The sequence below is a fragment of the Amphiprion ocellaris genome, chromosome 10, assembly GCF_022539595.1.
Source record: "Amphiprion ocellaris isolate individual 3 ecotype Okinawa chromosome 10, ASM2253959v1, whole genome shotgun sequence".
NCBI lineage: Eukaryota > Metazoa > Chordata > Actinopteri > Pomacentridae > Amphiprion > Amphiprion ocellaris.
The window spans coordinates 22328681-22347101 of record NC_072775.1 but is presented as its reverse complement, the minus strand read 5'-3'; the positions used below and the strand labels follow the sequence as shown (position 1 = coordinate 22347101).

General features: G+C 40.3%; 1 protein-coding gene across 8 annotated transcripts in view; it reads left to right on the top strand.

Annotated features, from left to right (window-relative positions):
- Positions 1-18421, top strand: part of pde1cb (phosphodiesterase 1C, calmodulin-dependent b) — a 124449-nt gene that overhangs the window by 37570 nt on the left and 68458 nt on the right. The window contains exons 1-2 of one of the 8 annotated variants that reach the window (XM_055014148.1): positions 3284-3902; positions 9094-9120. The exons of 6 other annotated variants lie outside the window; for them this stretch is intronic. In XM_055014148.1, the coding sequence (XP_054870123.1) occupies positions 3802-3902; positions 9094-9120 (128 nt within the window). In that variant the 5' untranslated portion in view covers positions 3284-3801. Of the gene's footprint in view, positions 1-3264; positions 3903-9093; positions 9121-18421 lie in introns of those variants that run through there. One more of the 8 variants, XM_055014149.1, reaches the window with a different exon arrangement.

Here is an 18421-nt window from a genome sequence, read left to right as displayed (position 1 = left end):
GCCGGAGCTGTTAATGTCATGATTTCGATGTGTGAGCTTTGAGGGAGCCCGAGTACAGTGACAAGAATACCTTAGCAGAGCGTAATTTCCAGCAGGACATGCTCATACAAGTAATTCATTGTCATAAGACTTGATTCATTGGGGTGTTTTTATGGGCACTTGTTGCAATAGTAATTAATCAAGGCCTTTTTTTGATTATCATTATGTGAATGGACACAATCAGTTTTGGCTCTTGCGTTGGTTCATCAGTCTTGAAATTGAAAAAAATGTTGCCTTCATGTGTTAGCTATGTCCTCTCCTTAATCACTCATTCAGACGTATTATTGTTGTGTTGCCACCCTCCCATACCCACTGCTAACACCAAGGCAAAGCTTTTAGCTTTTAACTTTTTATCACCTTCTGCTATTTTCGCTTCTCCTTCATTTAACTCTGTCCTAACCTGACTATGTGATGAATTTTGTATGCTTTGTGTGGATGTGTATCTTTTAGAATATCATTGTCAGATTGTTAATTATTCTCAATTTTATTGACAGATTCCTTGGCAGCAATGAAACACGGTGTGGAAATGAGCAACAAGAAAAATACCTCTGTGTATTCCTAATATTTTATCACATACTTAACATTGCTGTCGCCGTCTCTCACCATCCTGTGGTCCAAATGCGGCACATTGCTATAGCGCTTTATTCCAGAAGGTGTTTCATTCATCAGGCTGCAATGTAATTAAAGCATTCTCTGAGATTCCTTTGGTGCTAAGGCTGGAGGCCACATTTCTCTCAACAAAGCTGCATTCTGTGCCCTGCATACATCACAGACGTTTTACTAGTGAATGTGGGCTGCTCTAAATATTTTCTCTTTAGCTGCCTAGTGATAGTAATAGTGTTTAAATTCACCAAAACTGCAGTGAAACCTGTCAGGCAATCAAATGTGACTTAGGTGCACAACAGTAACAATGAATGCGGAGTTAATATCATTTTGAACTTGCCTTTAAGATATTTTTCTTGGTCAGATAATGTTTAACAAATGTTTTGTTGTTGTTTATTTATTTATTTATTTATTTTACATTTAATGCCAGAACATTAAGTGCCATTTATATTGTGACTCAGAAAGAAGGTCGAGGGGGTCAGGGTGGGGAGTGGGCATGTGTAGCATGTCTAACTTTTATGCAGAGCAGACTTTGAAATTAAGCTTGACTTTTCTCTTATGGCACCAGATATCTATCCCCAGCACTTAACTCAAGTGTTGTTATCGCCTGAGGTCTGGGTGCCCTTGAAATGAATGACTTTTTACATACTGTCCTCCAACCATGTCTGTCGGAAAAGTGTTTATAGCTGTTCTTAATGGCTGTGCTTGAAGCGGAGATGAAAAGCAGGCAGTCAGACAAGGGGACATGTGATAATCATAATGGGGCACACTTGGTGCAATATTTTCTCAAAAGCTTTCATATTATCACACTTTTCCACATATGAAAAGTGACAGTACTTTCAGCCAAATAACTGTCTGAGCAAAAAAAAACTGAAACTCAAATTGTGCCAACTTTGTCTACTCCACACACTTGGCCAATCACACATGGTACGGTGACGTTATTTGAAAAATTGGAAAGGAGAGGAGATTTCATCTTCTCTTCTATTCCCACTTTACACATACCATCTGATATTCAGCTGCTGTAAACTTCCAGCTTACTTTTTCTTTTCAGTGCTAACATTCTTTGACTTTTTCTGCATAAACACTTGATTTTGAGTGCAGTGCAGCTTGAACTGACCTCGTCTTTGCAGTGCAGTGCATTTGACAGGACCTCTCTGACCAGACTCAACCTTTCTCGGTGTCACATTTACACATACAGATGACATGGTACATTAGGCCCCTGGAGTGTAAACCTGTGAACAGCAAGCAGTCAAATGTGAAGTTGCTCTTGTGGTTTCCCCTCAAGTTGACCTGTCATCTCTGCCTGTGGCTTGAAATCTCCAGGGGCCAGCATACCTCCACAGAAAGGGAGAAAAAACACACATAAAGAGTGGATTGAAGTATGGCAGACAGAAAAAGAAAGAAATTGAAAGAGAGAGAAAGAGACATGGATAAGTGCATCTTTGAAGAGAACATCAGCAGGTTCATGGCACTCAGGCAAACCTCTCTCCTCCTTCCTCGCAGAGGACCCATCTCAGCAGATGAAAGCAGGAGCTCTTTGAGGTGGCGCCCTGGCATTATCCCTGCATCCTGCATCAAGTAATTGAAAGACCTCAGGGTATGGTAGGGGGTTCGGAGGGGAAAGGAGGAGGGGGACTCTAGGTTGAGTCATCCTTGCAACTTTTGGTTGTGCAAAAAAACAAGAAGACAGCTCCTGGGTTTTTAATAGATGTTGAGTGACTTTAAAAACTCAAAAGGTTTCATTTTTTTGTCCAGATTACACTTCCTACATAAAATGTGCCTCTCAAGGCTGAATAACCAGGAACCAAAAGCACGTCTCAGTAACAGTATTAAATTAACACTTAATATTACTCTATATTAAATGACGAAGATGGCCAGTACAAAGCACCCACTGCTTTTGTGTGCAGCAGGCAGGTTTCTTTTTACAAGCAGCACAACACAGAGTATATGCAGAAATCTGTGGGTCACGATGGCCGAGTATCATAAAACCATCCTAACATTACACACATTATCTGACTAAATGAAGCTGAAAAGACACAGTGGTATCTGTGGCATTTGAATGCTGTGGTATATTGTTCGAGAAAGCAAGAAAAAGAGAAAGAATAATAATGTATGTATTATAATGCTTGTATATCGGAGGGATTGACTATGGGGCGGTCCCGAATGTGCTCAATGGATCAAAGTAATCTCTGTCAAATCAGTGTCAATGCACTGTCTGCATGCTTTTTAATCCCCCTTGACTTGGCATTTAGTATGTTGTTCAGCAAACGTATAATCTACATTTCAGATGAATACATGACCGATCTCAAGCTGTCACGTGTGCAGTGAATGTGTTCATCACCTTTAGTATTGAACTGCACCTCACATGAAGTCTGCCATTGCTTTATGTCACTTCCATTGAATTTCTAATGAAATTAGATCTAATCTAATTGAAAGTATTTCCTTTAAACAGAAAATATCTTTCAGTCATCCAGGGAACTCACACCTTCGTCATCTGTCCTCCTTAAAGGTCTCGCCCTCCTGTTCCTCCGCATCCCCGCTCGATTTTCTCCCTCATTCCCTCCGGTTTCCAGTGGATGAAAGAGAACATGGTTTCTCATTATCAGCCAGACTCCTCCCTCTCTTTGACTGGTGCTGTTTCTCCTCCCTCTCTCTTGTATGGGGAGAGCTCGGCAGTGAGCGTTAATCCCGGATTGCGCTGCCCTGCCGTCTGCATCCCGTTGTTGCTGGGAGAGCATGGCAAGGCTCCAGGACCCCTGTGCTCACACAGGAGAGAAGTGACCGGACAACAGGCAGAGACCAGACAGGGAGGAAGGAAAGAGGTACAGTTGGGACTGTTTGACGACCGTCACAGCTGCCTGAGTGCTGCACTGCACTTGAGTTTCAGTCACACACTCTCTCATATAACAAGAGAGGAAAGAGAGAAAAGGAAGGATGGCAGCCCGTTTGTCGCAGCTGTGCAAATGTGAATGAGGACGCCTCTGTCACATCCTGGCTTCCACCACATCGAGACTTCTCTCTGCTCCGTGTTGCGTCTTCCTCACCACACACCACACACTTAAGAGGGATTAAACTTTTTTCTTTCTTTTTTTTTTTATTTTTTAATTTTTTGTTTATTTTTTTTGATCTCCTGTTGGCACATCCGGAACTCTCTCTGACATGGAGTCTCCCACCAAAGAGATTGAGGAGTTTGAAAGCACGGCCCTGAAGTACCTCCAGCCGGAACAGATAGAGAAGATCTGGCTCAGGCTCCGGGGACTGTGAGTATATCCACTTTTATTCCTTTCAACAAGTGTGTCAGGTAGTGCCGTGTGTGTGTGTGTGTGCGTGTGCGTGTGGGTGTGTGGGTGTGTGTGTGTGTGTGGGTGCATACAAACTAAGTTTTCATTGTTGTCATGTGAATTTATCTGTATTTAAAACAGACACAGATGATACAGAAAACAGCACAGATGTCATGATAAGGGCTTGGCTGCTTTTGTTAAGAGTTGCAGCCACATTGTGTGTCTGTCAGTGTATGAAAGAGAGAAAAAACAAAGGTTAGACCAAGTGATAAAAGTAAAGAGAACACAGAGAGACACTGGAATTGCTCAATCCAAACAACCGTTATGAGGTAATTTCTCAAAACATCTGTGTGGTTGATTTAAGAAAAGGAAAGCACATAAGAACTAAAGTGTTGCTCAAGCTTGAGCAAGAAATATTTTAGTCACTATGAGTTTTATTTTTATCAAATGATTGCTTTGATGCCATTTTATTACTTATGTCTCATTTGACATGCAGAATTGTGATGTAATATGACTATAAATTTAAACTTAGGTGACTAAATGTGTATATTTTTGTATATCTCCCTCAGTTGTGGCCAAGGAAGATTTTAATCTTTTTATATTTCTCTTTTTTGTCTAGTCTTGCATCCATGATATTTCTCCTTAAATACTACAAAAATCTCCTTGAGAATAACATTCCTTATTTCTACCAGTTTCTTAGAGATACTTAAAAAAATTCCAATAGTACAATATTACTTTGTCACATGCACCAAGCAATCAACACCTCCACGACCTTTCTCTCTGAGAAGAAATCACACAATTTATATGTAAGTTGAAGTGTGAATCTTCTTCTTATCCATTTGCAGTTCTCATCATTCTTACTCAGCAGGGGGAGGAGACAACACTGTTGCTAGGAGGGTAGGGTTATGAAAAAAATCTTTAATGTCACTGCTGGAGGTCTGAATGAAATACAGTTTCCCTCTGCACCAAAGCTGGTCACTGAGTGAGTGAAGTGTGCATGGAGCTGCTCAAGATTTTCTGCATTATTGGCCATCACTCTCACATGACTCTCATAAAGTGTATTTTTTGTTATTTTCGTGCCATGGTGTTTCTTTGGTCCACGATTAGTTATTGTTTCTCTCTCTCGTGTGTCCCAATATTTGGATCCCTCCAGCATCATCCTCTGCCACGTTTAGTTTCCTCGGATGACTTCATTGTCTCTTCCATTTGGTCACCATCATAACATCTGTCTTTTTGGATAATTGACGGAAAGTCAGTGTAATGAATGTAGCAGGAGCCCAGATCTTTTTTTTTTTTTTGTCATCAGGGCTACAGTTTGTGGGGTGCTCTGAGGGCTCCTGTTGCGTGTCAGAGATCACATTAGCCTTTAATCTCACAAAGAGCCTCTGTCTGAAGAGAGGGGGCTCCAACTGACAGGCAGCCCCCACAGATGTTGACACTTCACACAGTGTATGTTGTGTGTTTAATAGGGAACCATCGACATTATGCAGTGTGTATGTATTAAGGATGCGGAAAGGTTGAGTGTGCATGTGTGCTCATGTGTACGATATAGATTGGATGTGTGTTTGAGAGTGTACATGACTGCTCGGTGACATTTACTGTATGTGCTGCCCGCTTATCCTAGGAGATTTGTTTGGCAGCTGTATGATTTGTGTGTTATTGTGAGTGTGCTGGATGCCTAGCAGAACAATCTCTGGCACAGTTTACTGCCCCGAGTACAACAGTCGTCCGTGAATAGGCCAAGAGAGTATTTGCTTTGCATAGTCTTCTCTATGCTCAACCGTCAGTGACGCAGTCTAAATCCTGGTGATGTCGTCTGAGCGAGGCATGAACAGCGTGTTGTGTTTTATTAATTTCCTTTGATAAATGACCCCTTTATGTTTTTGCATCACTGAATGGATCCCAATGGATTTCCATTAATAAATTAGATCACTGCGACAGACCTGACCTCTCCGTCACCCACGGATTAATGGAAATCAATGAATTATTTAATTAATTGATCAACAGTTCATCACAGGGAGCTCACTTAAGGGAAGGGCAACATAGCTTTGGTGCATGGAGGATCGATGTAGTTGGCTAACAACCTAATGACACTATTTTGATTGTTGAGAAGACACTAAAATAGAACAAAATAATCAAAAACAGTTGTGGAAAGTAACTTATATTACAAGTGCATTTACTCAACTGTCCTGTAAGTAGAGATTTAACTCACTACTACTGGAATATTTTATTTTGTACTTCTATTCTATTAGAAAAATATGATAGTTTTTACTCGATTAGATGTTAACCAGCTTTAATAAACCAGACAATGAAGAGATTCTGAATGGTGATGATTGTTGTAGGTTGTAAAACAGTCTATATGTCATTGTAGCTGAGATGACTGGTCACTCAATCAGTTTGTCAGAATCAGTTGTCAACTGTTTTAATAATTAATCTTTTTTTTTTTTTTTTTTTTTGCCAAAGGGCAAATATTTAATGATTCCAGCCTCTCCAGTGTGTCAGTTTGCTACTTTTCCTCATTGTAGTTCTGTTTATCTTGTTAAGTTTTTTCTAAGTTTGCCTAAACAATAGCCAGACAAAGTAAGTTAGATTTTTTAAAGGAGCCCAAATTATTGATATATTGAGAAAATAATCAGCAAAATTAATCCATAAAATAAATGTTAGCTGCAGCTAGGGATTTATCAGTTATCAGAGCTGATATTCTTCATTTTTCTGATTATGAGTATTGTTAATTTTAAGCCATTATTGATCAGATAAATTAAATGTGCCACTTTGGCTCTGATGCAGCTCTCTCTGTGGTTACTTTGTGGTTTCAAGCAATGTCCCGGCCACAGCTCTATCTGATTACAGTAACAGTCAGTTAACAAAACAGAGAAGAATAGCAGACGATACTGCAGAAGGGACCAGCTGATCAGTTGTTTTCACAGTAAACAGAGGCGAGCGTCTTAGTGCAACGTGACACTCTGACATCATCACTCCTGTTTCTATTGTACGTATTCAATTTTAGCAATCATGATTAATGAAGTAACCTAGTTAAGGGTGACAGGATCCTCGCTATTACATGCTGTAAATATATCCTATTTCATTTACATATGTACACATTCGGTAACTGTAATGACTATTAACCAAGATGCCTAGTTATGAATAACACGCTCCATTCTATCACATGCTCTTAATACGCTTCCTTCAATGTATATCCGTTCCAAATAACTGTTATCAATCTTAGTTGATTACCAATAATCAGTACTAAAATCCATAATTGCAACCCTGTATCTATATTAAAATATTTCAAATTTGTTTCACTTTAACCAACTACAATAGTGAAATGCACTTCAATCATTCCCATGAATAATAATCCAGTGGCATAGCACATAACAGTAAAATTGACCTAACAGTGAGACGTTTTACATTGTGTAGCTTTTATATTTAAAGTATAGTCTCTTACATACTTTTACTCAAGTTACTGTTCAATGCTTTGCCTCTTACTTTTAATAGGAGTGTTTACACTGAGATATTACGACTTTAACTCAAGGGAAGGATTTGAACAGCGAGCCAATGTTAGCTGTCTAACCCTAGCATTTTGCTTAGAGTTACAGTTGGTTCAACATTTTACATATAATATTTCCTGGAGTTTCCTGTCCCCTCTCAACTCACGTCCTCATTATGCTGAGGACATTGCATTAAAGACGTCTAATATGACGATTTGTGCTGTTGACACACATGAAGCATTCTGAGTAAGAGGGGACAAAAGGTGGTACAAAGGTTCCCAGTGGAGGTGAGTAATGTTGGAGGTATCAATACTTCTGTTTCTCTCACCTTCCAGTTTAGTCACTTACTCCTGTCTGTTAGTCTCGTGTTATTTATAAGCTTATCTTAAACCATCCGTCCAACTTGTTTACTCTCTGTTTTAAACTCCCAACACTCTCTAAGATAACCATCTTACTGTGACACTTAATCTTGTTTTAATTTGAATTGCTTGATAGACCTCACATGATTAATTTGTCCTTCTTTTTCACTGATTTCGAAGAAGCTCTTAACATTTCTTTACGAGCGATAACTTCCTTAGCTTGCTGTTTTACGCTGAGCTCTAAAAGGTTGATGCAGAAAATGACTGAGAAACAAATCAAGCTAAGTGCTGTGAGTTCTGCCTGACTAGAATTTAAATCCACGTCTGCAGTCAAACAGTAGTGGGCCCGTCTCTTCCCCCCCACTTTGCTAGTGTGAGTGCCTTAAGTGTGTGAGTGAATGTATGAACTCAGCTTTTAGACCCATGCTGTTATCACTTCATAGAGGTGTGGGTGTGTTTTAGGCCAAATGTTAGGGTAAGTGATAGCACAGTAGGTTTGTTAATGTGACTGTGTGGGTTTCCCAGTGTGTGCATGTGTGTGTAGTAGCAAAGTTGGTGGGATGTCAGGTGGAGGAGTTTGTGTGTGCCTGTGTTTTGTGCATATCATTAAACCTGTCTTAAATCCCTCATCTGCATAAGTGATTCCAAGCATTTGCATTCTTTTAAGAATTCACTGTGTTTGTACAACGTAATATGATGACTGCTGAGAAAGGAAACGAACCCTGCAATCAAAGGCCTTCACCTGTATACAGACAATTGTTTTAAATCCACATATTTGATCCAGTGACACTTAAATGATTGGTTATATTAATGAACTATTTTGTATTCTTATCTTAAATCTAATTCGTGAGGTTTTCTTTTACGAGTCTTCCAAATTAGATCCATCAGAATTCTGCTGAAGTGCTCATTTCATCTCTATAAAGGCCTCCTTTACACAAGCACATGTGTTTGTGAGATTGGATCATTTGCACTATTGATGCCCCTAAATGCCTGTTGACAGTAAGGTTTCAAGTTCTACTGCATTTGCAAACCTCTCAGTAAACTGGCAGGCCGTGGTGTTGATGATGCAATTCTAATTTTGGATTAAGTTTGCTTCACGTGAATTATGTTTTAGATAATTGCAGTATCACAGTTCTTCTTTAGATGCATTCAGCTTAAACAAACGAACATTTTCAGCATGAGAAAATTAGTGAACGTGACAAATTTTCCTAAACCACTTGCATGGTCTGAAACTGAATCCTATGTGGTTCCTGCATGACCCCGATGTCTTTTGGTTCTGTCTTTCCGTTGCCTCACTATCCTCATGTTTGTTTTCTTTGGCAGGCGCAAGTACAAGAAGACGTCCCAGAGGTAAGACTCGCTGCTGGGACTCTGGACCTCCTCCTTCCCCTCCTCATCCCTCCTTCCTTTTCATCCCTACCCCCTACCTTCTATTCTCGCCTGCATCATTGGACCTCATGGACCGATTCCTACCTTGGTGTTTGCTCTCTTCATTTCTCATTGTAGCTTTCCCTGCAAAGCAAATTGCAACCCTGTTGTGAAACTGCAATTTGAATAAAAGTTGTTATTATTACATCTATGATTATTATCATTATTATCTCCTCTGTCCATCCACCTCCATTTGTCAGAGCCACATCTCGTGGCTGAAGTTAAATAAAACATTGTCACAGCTGTATGCATTCACAGATCTTCTCCCTCACTTTCTCTTTCTCTCTTGTGTTAAGTGTCACCTTGTTGTCATTAACAAATAACTGGCACTCTAGTGGATAGAAATTATGTTGACACAGTTTACCATAGACAACACACAGAACTTGAAAGCTTGACAAGTGACTTTAGTGCCATCCATCTTATCTTCTTCATTATGAAACTTTCATTTGTTTGGTTCTGTTGGAAATGCTCAGGGGAAATCAGCCTCCTCACTAAGTGGGACTCGACTGCATTTATTTACAAGGGTGAAAAGAGGGATTAATTAATGCCACTGGATAACTGGGTGATGCAGATTTAAGTAGAATTTGTTAAAGATGTTTCTGTATTGATCGTGCCATCAGTGTCATTCATTTTTTCAGCTTCTCATGGCCTTATCTTTTCAAGGATGTATTTTATTTCATGGCTTTTTGACACAAGCAGATTATAACTGTAATGTTCAGACAGTTTGACAAATGATAAAAATAACATTTGTTTTGTGCTATGTCATGTATGATCTGATTTAGAAATCAAGGAAGGCATGTTGTTTTGTGGTGAGTGATGAACTTATCTCTTCTAAGATGATATTCATTCTCACTGGATGCTAGAGTGTCACAAAAGGATCACCTTTTTGTCCTCTCTTCGTTGTCTGGTAGTGTTGTAGTCAAGAGTCATAACCAATAATATTGAGTGTATTGTGACCAAGTGCAAGACCAAGACTTTTAGAGGTTATGATCAAGTTGAAACCAAGACTGAGGTGGGTTGCGACCAAGTGAAGACAGGACGAGACTGGTCACACTCTGCATGACTTAAGATTAAAATGTGAAACAATGCAAACCATTGTGTTGCACCACTGAAATTAGTGCCCTGAAACATACAGTATACATATGTAAAGCTAACATGTAGAACTAATTGGGTGTGGGGTGAAGACATTTCTAAAGCATTTTGGTAAAGGGCTAGATTGTTAAAGATAGCGCCATAGACCTGAAAACAGCTCCCTCCTACCTGAACTCTCTCATTCAGGTCTACACTCCTGCTCTCAACGCTTGGCCAACAAAAGGCGCCTGATACAACCACCACAACAGGGCCAGTCGATAGCTAGACTCTTCTCCTCTGTGGTTCCCCGGTGGTGCAACGAGTTACGAAACTCTGTTCAATTTGCAGAGTCTCTCTCAGTCTTTAAGAAAAGACCAAAAACCCAGCTCTTCACTGAACACCTTTGCACTTGACAGATGGCAAAAAAAGAATAAAAAATTCTATTCCGTCTGCGCTGCCTGTAAACACTACGGTCCTATTATCACACCTGAACTTGTTTTATAGCACTTATCCAGGTTGTTTTCTCCTGACTATATCCTTGCTTGTGTTGTATCTACTCTCAAATGTACGCTGCTTTGGATAAAAGCATCTACTAAATGAAATCATGGAATTGTAGACTTGCTACTGTCACTTACACTTAGCCTATCTTTCTTTATGTCTCTATTCTAAGTCCTGACAAAGTTAACTGTGGATCCCAGCCCTCTCAGAGAGTGTTATCTTACAGAATTTACAAGCTGCTCTGTTGTTTCTTTTGGATGCTGTGTTCATATTAATTCATTGCAGTAACTGTATTTTTTTTTATTCATTTTTGATTTTCTTTAGGTCCAGGTCCAGAACAAAATAGTTTTGGATGGATCTGAAATTAGACATCTAGAAGTGATCATCAACCACCAGCTGCTTTATATCTGTCCATAGCTGCTTTTATGTAGCCGCAACATGCAAATACACATTGTTTTTTGTCCATCTGCACTAATAGCAAACCCATCTGGTCTGACTCATCTTTACCAAGTTTGTCTGGCACTTGCTGAAGCTGAGGGCCAGTTGATGGGGGTGGTGGAAGTGAGCTGGTTGTAGGTTGCAAGGCTGATGTCCTTATGGGAACTTTGCTGCTGGTCATGTTTGTGTTGTCTCTATGACCTGCCTTTGTGTCTGGCCGCTTTGCTGCTGCCGGTGTGCGATTTCAGCCTCAGTGGACAATGTTTAATATCCATGTAAAGATTTCTGGGCAGTGAGAAAACACCAGCAGACTGAAGTTGTCCAACTGCACAGCTGCACTGACCGACACAATAGAGCAGACCTGCGCAGTTTTGATCAGCATTTTATACATATCTGCATGATGGTTTAACTAACCATGCAGTGCACTCAGCCCTAACCCTATACTGACACATTTATTATTCTAATTTTAACTGAGGGTGTGAAATATTAAAGTGAGTGTGCAATGCTTTTACATCCCCATAAAACCCGGACCTGCTCGTCCCAGACAGCAGCAACATCTTCCCCTGCTTCCCATGTAGGGAGGGAATGTTGAACACTGCCTTTACTGCTGATGGTGATCCTCAGCAAAAACTGAACTAAGCTCTTCTTCTTGTGAGACATCTAGTTTCAGGAAAGGATTCACATGAAGGCAGCATATGATATACGTTGATTTTTGTCCCTCATTCAAATCACACAGGCAGCACCTTCTGTGTTCCTCTGTGCACCATTGGATGTGTCCAGTCTGTGTTGCTGCAGGCAGTCGACCAGAAGACACCAAAAGCTGCAGTGTGTCAGTCTGTCTCTCAACACTTTCCAACTGTCTCTGTCTGCGGCACTTCCTCCAAGCCCATTAGTTTTTACTGCAAAGGGACTTCTTTAAAAATAGATGAAAAATATGTAGTTTTATTTTAAATAAAGACTAAATAGGCTATGTTGTAGATGGGCATCAATTCAGCAAATGCTACACTGACAAGAGTAAAGTGCATTTTTGGGAGAATATTTTTAATTTCGAATTATTACTCAACATTTAAAGTATTTGCATTGCAGATGTTCATCATAATGATGGAACAGCATTTTGAAGAGGATTTGGGTAACAATTGAGGTCTGTGGCATGGATGAATAAATCCAGACTGTGGCTCCACAGGAAATACCTCTTATTAGCATCATTTTCTTCTTGTTTTTCTTTGTTTTACATTAAAAGAATAAGAATGTTGTAATTTTTTAATATTTTAATATTTCTCCTATCCATTTTTATAACTTTTAAATAGCATCATCTTTAAATAATTGATACTAAAGATAATTCAGTTTATTGTTGCATAGAGAGCATCACTTAACTTCGCACAAATTGAATCTGGTCCCGTTTCAATCTAGAGAACGAATTGGTACACATTGTGCTAATTTCCTAGGTAGGAAAATTATAACTGCTCCACAGAATGGTGCTCAAAACAAAAAAAATATGTTGCTGAAGCACAGCTCTGACACTGTTTCATGGCATTTTCCTGTGAACTGTGGGATTGCCACACAGTTAGAGTAATTGAACGAAACGGTCGTCATGCTGCTTATTGGCGCAGTGTGTGGTCGTTTGGAGTGGCGTAGAGTTAGCTGTTGGAAACGCATTCGCTCTCTCTGTCACTGTCTCTCTGTCTCTCTCGCTCTCTCTGCTGGGTGGGTGAGTTCCTGTGTGGAGGAGCCGGCTGACTGACAGCTCCATATGAGTCTGTGTAATTATGGCCAGGCTAATTGGCAGAGAGGAACACTGGGACATTGTCATTACTGACACACCAGGACAACCCCTCTCACACGCAAATGGAGGGAGAGATAGCCCTCCTCACAGAGGGAGGCATGGAGCAATGAGAGGGAGGAGGGTTTGTGTGAGTGTGTACATGTGTTTGTACAGAAAGAAGGTTAAGAAGGATGGAATCAAGGGTGCAAAAAAATGTGAAGGTCTGTGTTTGTGTCTTTTATGTTCACTTGGTGGTAGTAGGGAAACAGCTTGCTTGTTTCTATTTATGGTATCCTTTTTTTTTGATCACACGGTGTATACTGTGCTCTTCTCTTCACACAACTGACCCCCGCCCCTCCTTAGTTACTGTTGCTACGACTATCAAGCTTTCATTCATAGCACAGCTCTTGTACAGTTTACAGAGACCACACTTGGCTGTTTTCCACTGCAGAAACTTGCAGGCCATTTTAGGATGACCCAAACCTTTGTGCGTGTTTTGACCGCAAGAACCGTCTCTCTTGAATCTACTTCAGGGTCAGTTTGAAGGTAGAACACATGTCCTACTCCAGGGTAGGTAATTCTGAGCAGCCCTGAAAAACTGCTTTGTGAGTCTCAATGCTGATTGGCTAAACTCAAAGAAGAAAATCCTAACTGGTTAAAATCAAAGAGGGTAAAAGGTGGCATCTTTCGGCCCTTTCGGTCTCCTCGTCCAGTAGCAGTCTACTCCACTAAAACATCTCCATGCTCAACACAAAATTTACCATCTAGGCCAACGCTGGAGTTAATGTTGCTGTTGAAACTGTCGGGTCCTTCGCTGCAATGAATACAGAAAGGTAGGTAAGTAAGTAAGCTAACATTAGCTCTCTGAGCTGTCGTAAATTGCCACGTTTTAAAATGAGAAAAAATGAACCTCAAAAAAGCCCTTGCCACTTACAATAAATATTATCCTAACATACTGAGACTAAAGCTGCTCAGCAAAGAAAGTCAAGGATCCCAGCTGATGATCCATGCAAAAGATGTGGGAATAACAAAAACAGCATCATTTTTGTGTTATAGTGTATTACTCTTATTGTGAGTTCAGAGTACTGGTAAAAAAAACAATTAGTATGCGTCACTATACCTCCATGCATACTGTAAAGGCCTTGTTGCTAAACTGTGACAAGACTTTCTCTGTTCAAGAGATGTGTTTAGTGAGCGGTCGATCCACAATATGCTGCTTCTTTGAAAAATCTCTGCTTAATTTTGTGCTTCTGCCAGAAAGCAATTTGACTGGTTCCGCTTTCCAAGAAAAAAACAGCACTCTCTGCTGTGTTTACCAAAATGGCATTGATCAGCCAAGCATCACCATTTATAGTGATTATTCACCAACAAAGCAACAAGTAGAGGGCTTGAGTATCCCATTGTATTCCCTGACAGATGCCTGAATGCTGCTCTGAATGAAGCAGGCTTTTACTTAAGCCTGTAAATATGCCACAGTGGTCACTCCTTGTAGCCCAGCTTTTAAAAGCTTTAAGTGTTTTGCCATCTGATCCAGGCAAGCCTCCAGCTTTCAGTGGCCTTATGTAGTCAGCCCAGTTGCCAACTCTGTTGTGTGTGTGTGTTTATGTGAGAGATTTTGTATCTCCTTTCCCTCTCCCAGGGCTGCTGTGTTTGTTCCGATTGCAGCCTTGGAAGCTACATAGGGGTACCGTACATGTTTTCAGTCTCAGTAATAATTTGGGCTACTATGGCATCTACAACCTGGTCCCCTTCACCTTGCTCCAGTTTTCAAACTTCAGTCCGTGTTTGTGCTTGACAGATTTATTAAGAGGCAGTAGTAGTGTCTCTTTTTTAAATTTTTGCACTTCACAGTTTGTCTTCTGTTATTTCTTGGCAATCCCAAGTCACTTGTGGTAAGTTCAGAATGTGCCTAAAGTCTCATAAGAGCAACACTCATGTCAGGTCCCCAAGGGCAAGATTTCATTGCCCTTTTGTGCAGTTAAAAAAACCAATAAAATTCAATTCTACAATTTCGTCCAGCAGACGCTTTTATCCAAAGCGACGGAATTAAACCTATAAATGTGGCTCAGAGGTATATAGGTAGCTCCTGATCCATTTAAGATTGAACAACAGTCACTGTGTTTGAGAAAACTAGAATGGCACTCAGAAATGGCCTCCTCCACCAAGGCCAATGCCCTATTCAACCATTTTAATGAAAGTGGTTAGGATTCACACCAAAATTTAACAGGTCCTTCCTGTTCCCATGGTCCACCTCTCCACCAAGTTTCATTCAGCCAAGCCGTTTTTGCCTACTATTGCTGACAGACAAGACAGACACACAAACAAATGGTACTGAACTCACACCAGGCAAGAAATCAAAGAAAACCACCAGAGAATGTTGAATGAAGAAAGTCAACACACTGGCAAAGAGAAAAAAGGAGCAAGGGTAATGCAGAAGAGGACAGATATTCTCAGGCCAAGAGTCACGAGGGAAAATTGAACTCTTTGGTTAATGTCAGTAATCAGGGAGCAAATCCAGGCACTGGCTGCCTTTCAAGAACAGCCGCATTATATGCCATTACCCAAGCTGCTCTGTGTCTCTTTTCAGTGGTTCGGGGCCATTTGTCAGTCACCACAGCTATTGGGCTATTTATTAGATGATTATTATAAGATGATTCATTTGGGGTCAACAAAAGAGTACTGTTATTGGTTTCATGTTTGGATTGCTGGAACAAATACTATCACGTCTCATAAAACCAAACAATAACTGTCTTTTGAGCAATAAGGAGCAGACATTAGGCGTGGCAATAAAGATTATGTGCTCAGATAATTAATTACAAACAGAGATGATATACACTGTTAATGGATTAAAAATTAGAAGCAGAAATTTCACTTCACGCTTACTTGGAAAAAGAGTCTTTAAAAGCTGATTGTTTAATGAACATTTTTAAGTATTTGTAGTAATTGCAGGAAGAAGAAAAGTAAAGCTGAATTCAGCTGAATTGAATATTAGAAACGGGTTTGTGGTGTTCAGCTGAAAGCTCAAGACCTCACTTTCAGCCATTATTGACTTGTGTTTCTGCTAGGATTGTTTTTTACTTGTGTTGATTAGTTTTTGGCTTTTGGGTGTGTTTCCATGCTTGACTGAATCCTCATTTTATGTGTTTTACCACCCAGTGCAGCAGTGCACTCATTGATTCTGGGTGGTTAATTATAAAACACTTGGCTTTTTTTGTGGAAAGTGTTGCAACTTTGAGGTTCATTTTATTGCTTTGGTTTTCAGAACAGACACATTAATGATTATGCCTTTCTTGCTTTCCTCTCTGATCTTTCCCTCCTTCTTCCTCCCTTCACCTCTTCTTCTCTTCTCTCCTTCTACCTGTTGATTAGAGCGGTAATTACCTGACTCAAACAAATCCTGAAGCTCGGGCTAATTACATTCTTTTCGACTCTCTTTTGCTTTCCTTCTGCTTCACATCAGGTGCTTCTTTCCATTCTGAGGTAACCACCTCAGTTAGCACAATTCACACAGTGTAACAGCTTTCCAAGCCACGCAGGTGCTGAGAGACACTCTGCAGTTTGTGCATCACTAAACATGCACAGACTGAAAACAGAGCAATATATGAACTCGTGTGCATGCGTGGACACCAAGTGCGTGGATCCAAATAGACTTTCGATTCAGGCCAAAAAATAGCCCTCACCACCTGCACACAAAGAGCCAAATCACTTTCAAACTGATTGTAGTCTTTGCTCACCTTAAGAGTCATCAAGCGAAGACACTATATGTGCCGCTGTAAGTGCTGCATTGAGCAGAGGGCTTCTACGCTGATTATTTTCTCCCTCTTTGCCTTCCTCCGAAAGACATTATTGAGCTAAGTGTATTGCTATTCTAAAGATTGATTACAAGGCCTAAATGATAGGCTTTTATCCTAAGTTGAGGCAGAGACGAGCACATAAACGTGATAGGCTCTCACGGTGCCAGCTCACCGAGTCTCCGCTCGCTGCAGTAGATAATATTGCAGATTTATGGCGCAGATTGTCTCCTTAATCTAGTTGTTTATATCCATCCTTCCTCTAACCATCCCACCATTACACTAGTCCCTGCTGGCTGTTGGTCCGAAGGGTGACTGGGCAGAGATGTGTGACTTTTTTTTTTTTTTTTTTGTGTTTGTTTGTGTATTTTTGCAGAGTGAGAAAATATTTGGTCACACTGTGCGAGAATGCTTAAAAAAAGGCCATGTCTATCATCTAGCGTTTTGAATGCTACAAGCGTGTACTCATGTGTGACGCCTGGCAGCCATCTGTGTGTGTTTGCGTGAGTGCTGTGTTTTTCCTTCCATTCAACCATCTACTCATTCATCTCCAGATAACCCAGTCATTTCAGCCCTAGTGGGAGTAACAGACCTGACATATAGCGCATTCAAAAACCTTCTGCGGCTCACACGCTCTGTCATAACCACTGTGTGTAGCTTCAAATTGGGCTTCTCCTGCTAAAGCAGAAGATGAAAAAGGAAGAATGCATGAGTAAGGTTCAGCTATAGTGAGGGTTGAGCATCAAGAACCGGTTCCGTCTTAGAATTTAAGAAATTTTGATTTCTGTTCTGGTTTCCTAAACAAATTTATCTCGCTCCAGTTTAATATATAAATAAACAGTGTACTGTAAGCATCCACCATATCTCTACCAGGACTTTAGTGCTCATCTGATTTTTGTTTTGCTAGTTTAATGCCTCTGTGTCTTCCCATCTCCTGTGAGCACTTTGAGTTTAGTATTATTCTCAGAAAACCTACGCAGCTATTGCTAAGTGGCTGGACTAGCAGGCGAGCAGCACAAATTGTGTGGTTGTCGATGTTCACCTTAATTTAGGTAATACAGCTATAAAACATTTAGCAAGAACAGGATTGTACTGTCATTAGAGTAAACCGCAAAATATACAGAAACCAGAAAAAAGATCACCATTGCTATGGTCACCAATACCTCATTTATGTTCTGCTGTGAACATCCATGCTAAGCCACATTTCATACAAATCTGCTGTGAAGAATGCAGGAGGATGGTGTACATTACATGAACAGGGACTTTATTTCACTTCTGTGTCAGCAAACGCAGCACACAGATTTTCAGTCACTATTTAGCTTAACCAGGCATAGTGTATGTTATAATATGTACATATGCAGCATTCTACTATTGTGGTAACTCTGACCGCCTGCCCCTCAAAGAATTGGAATCGAGAATCTTGAAGAACTAGAATCAATAAGGATCAATAACGATACCCAACCTTATGTATGGTAAATTTTCTGGTGCTATGGGATAGAGAAAGAGCTTGTGGTGATCTCACATGACCTAAATCTTAGCCAAACATGATTAAAATAGAGTTGGATGTATATTATCTTGCTTAAAGAGACATGTTACTGCAGCACATCACATGAAAGACTGGATGTGAAGTCTTGCTCTGTGTTTGTCAATGTGAATTCTGGAC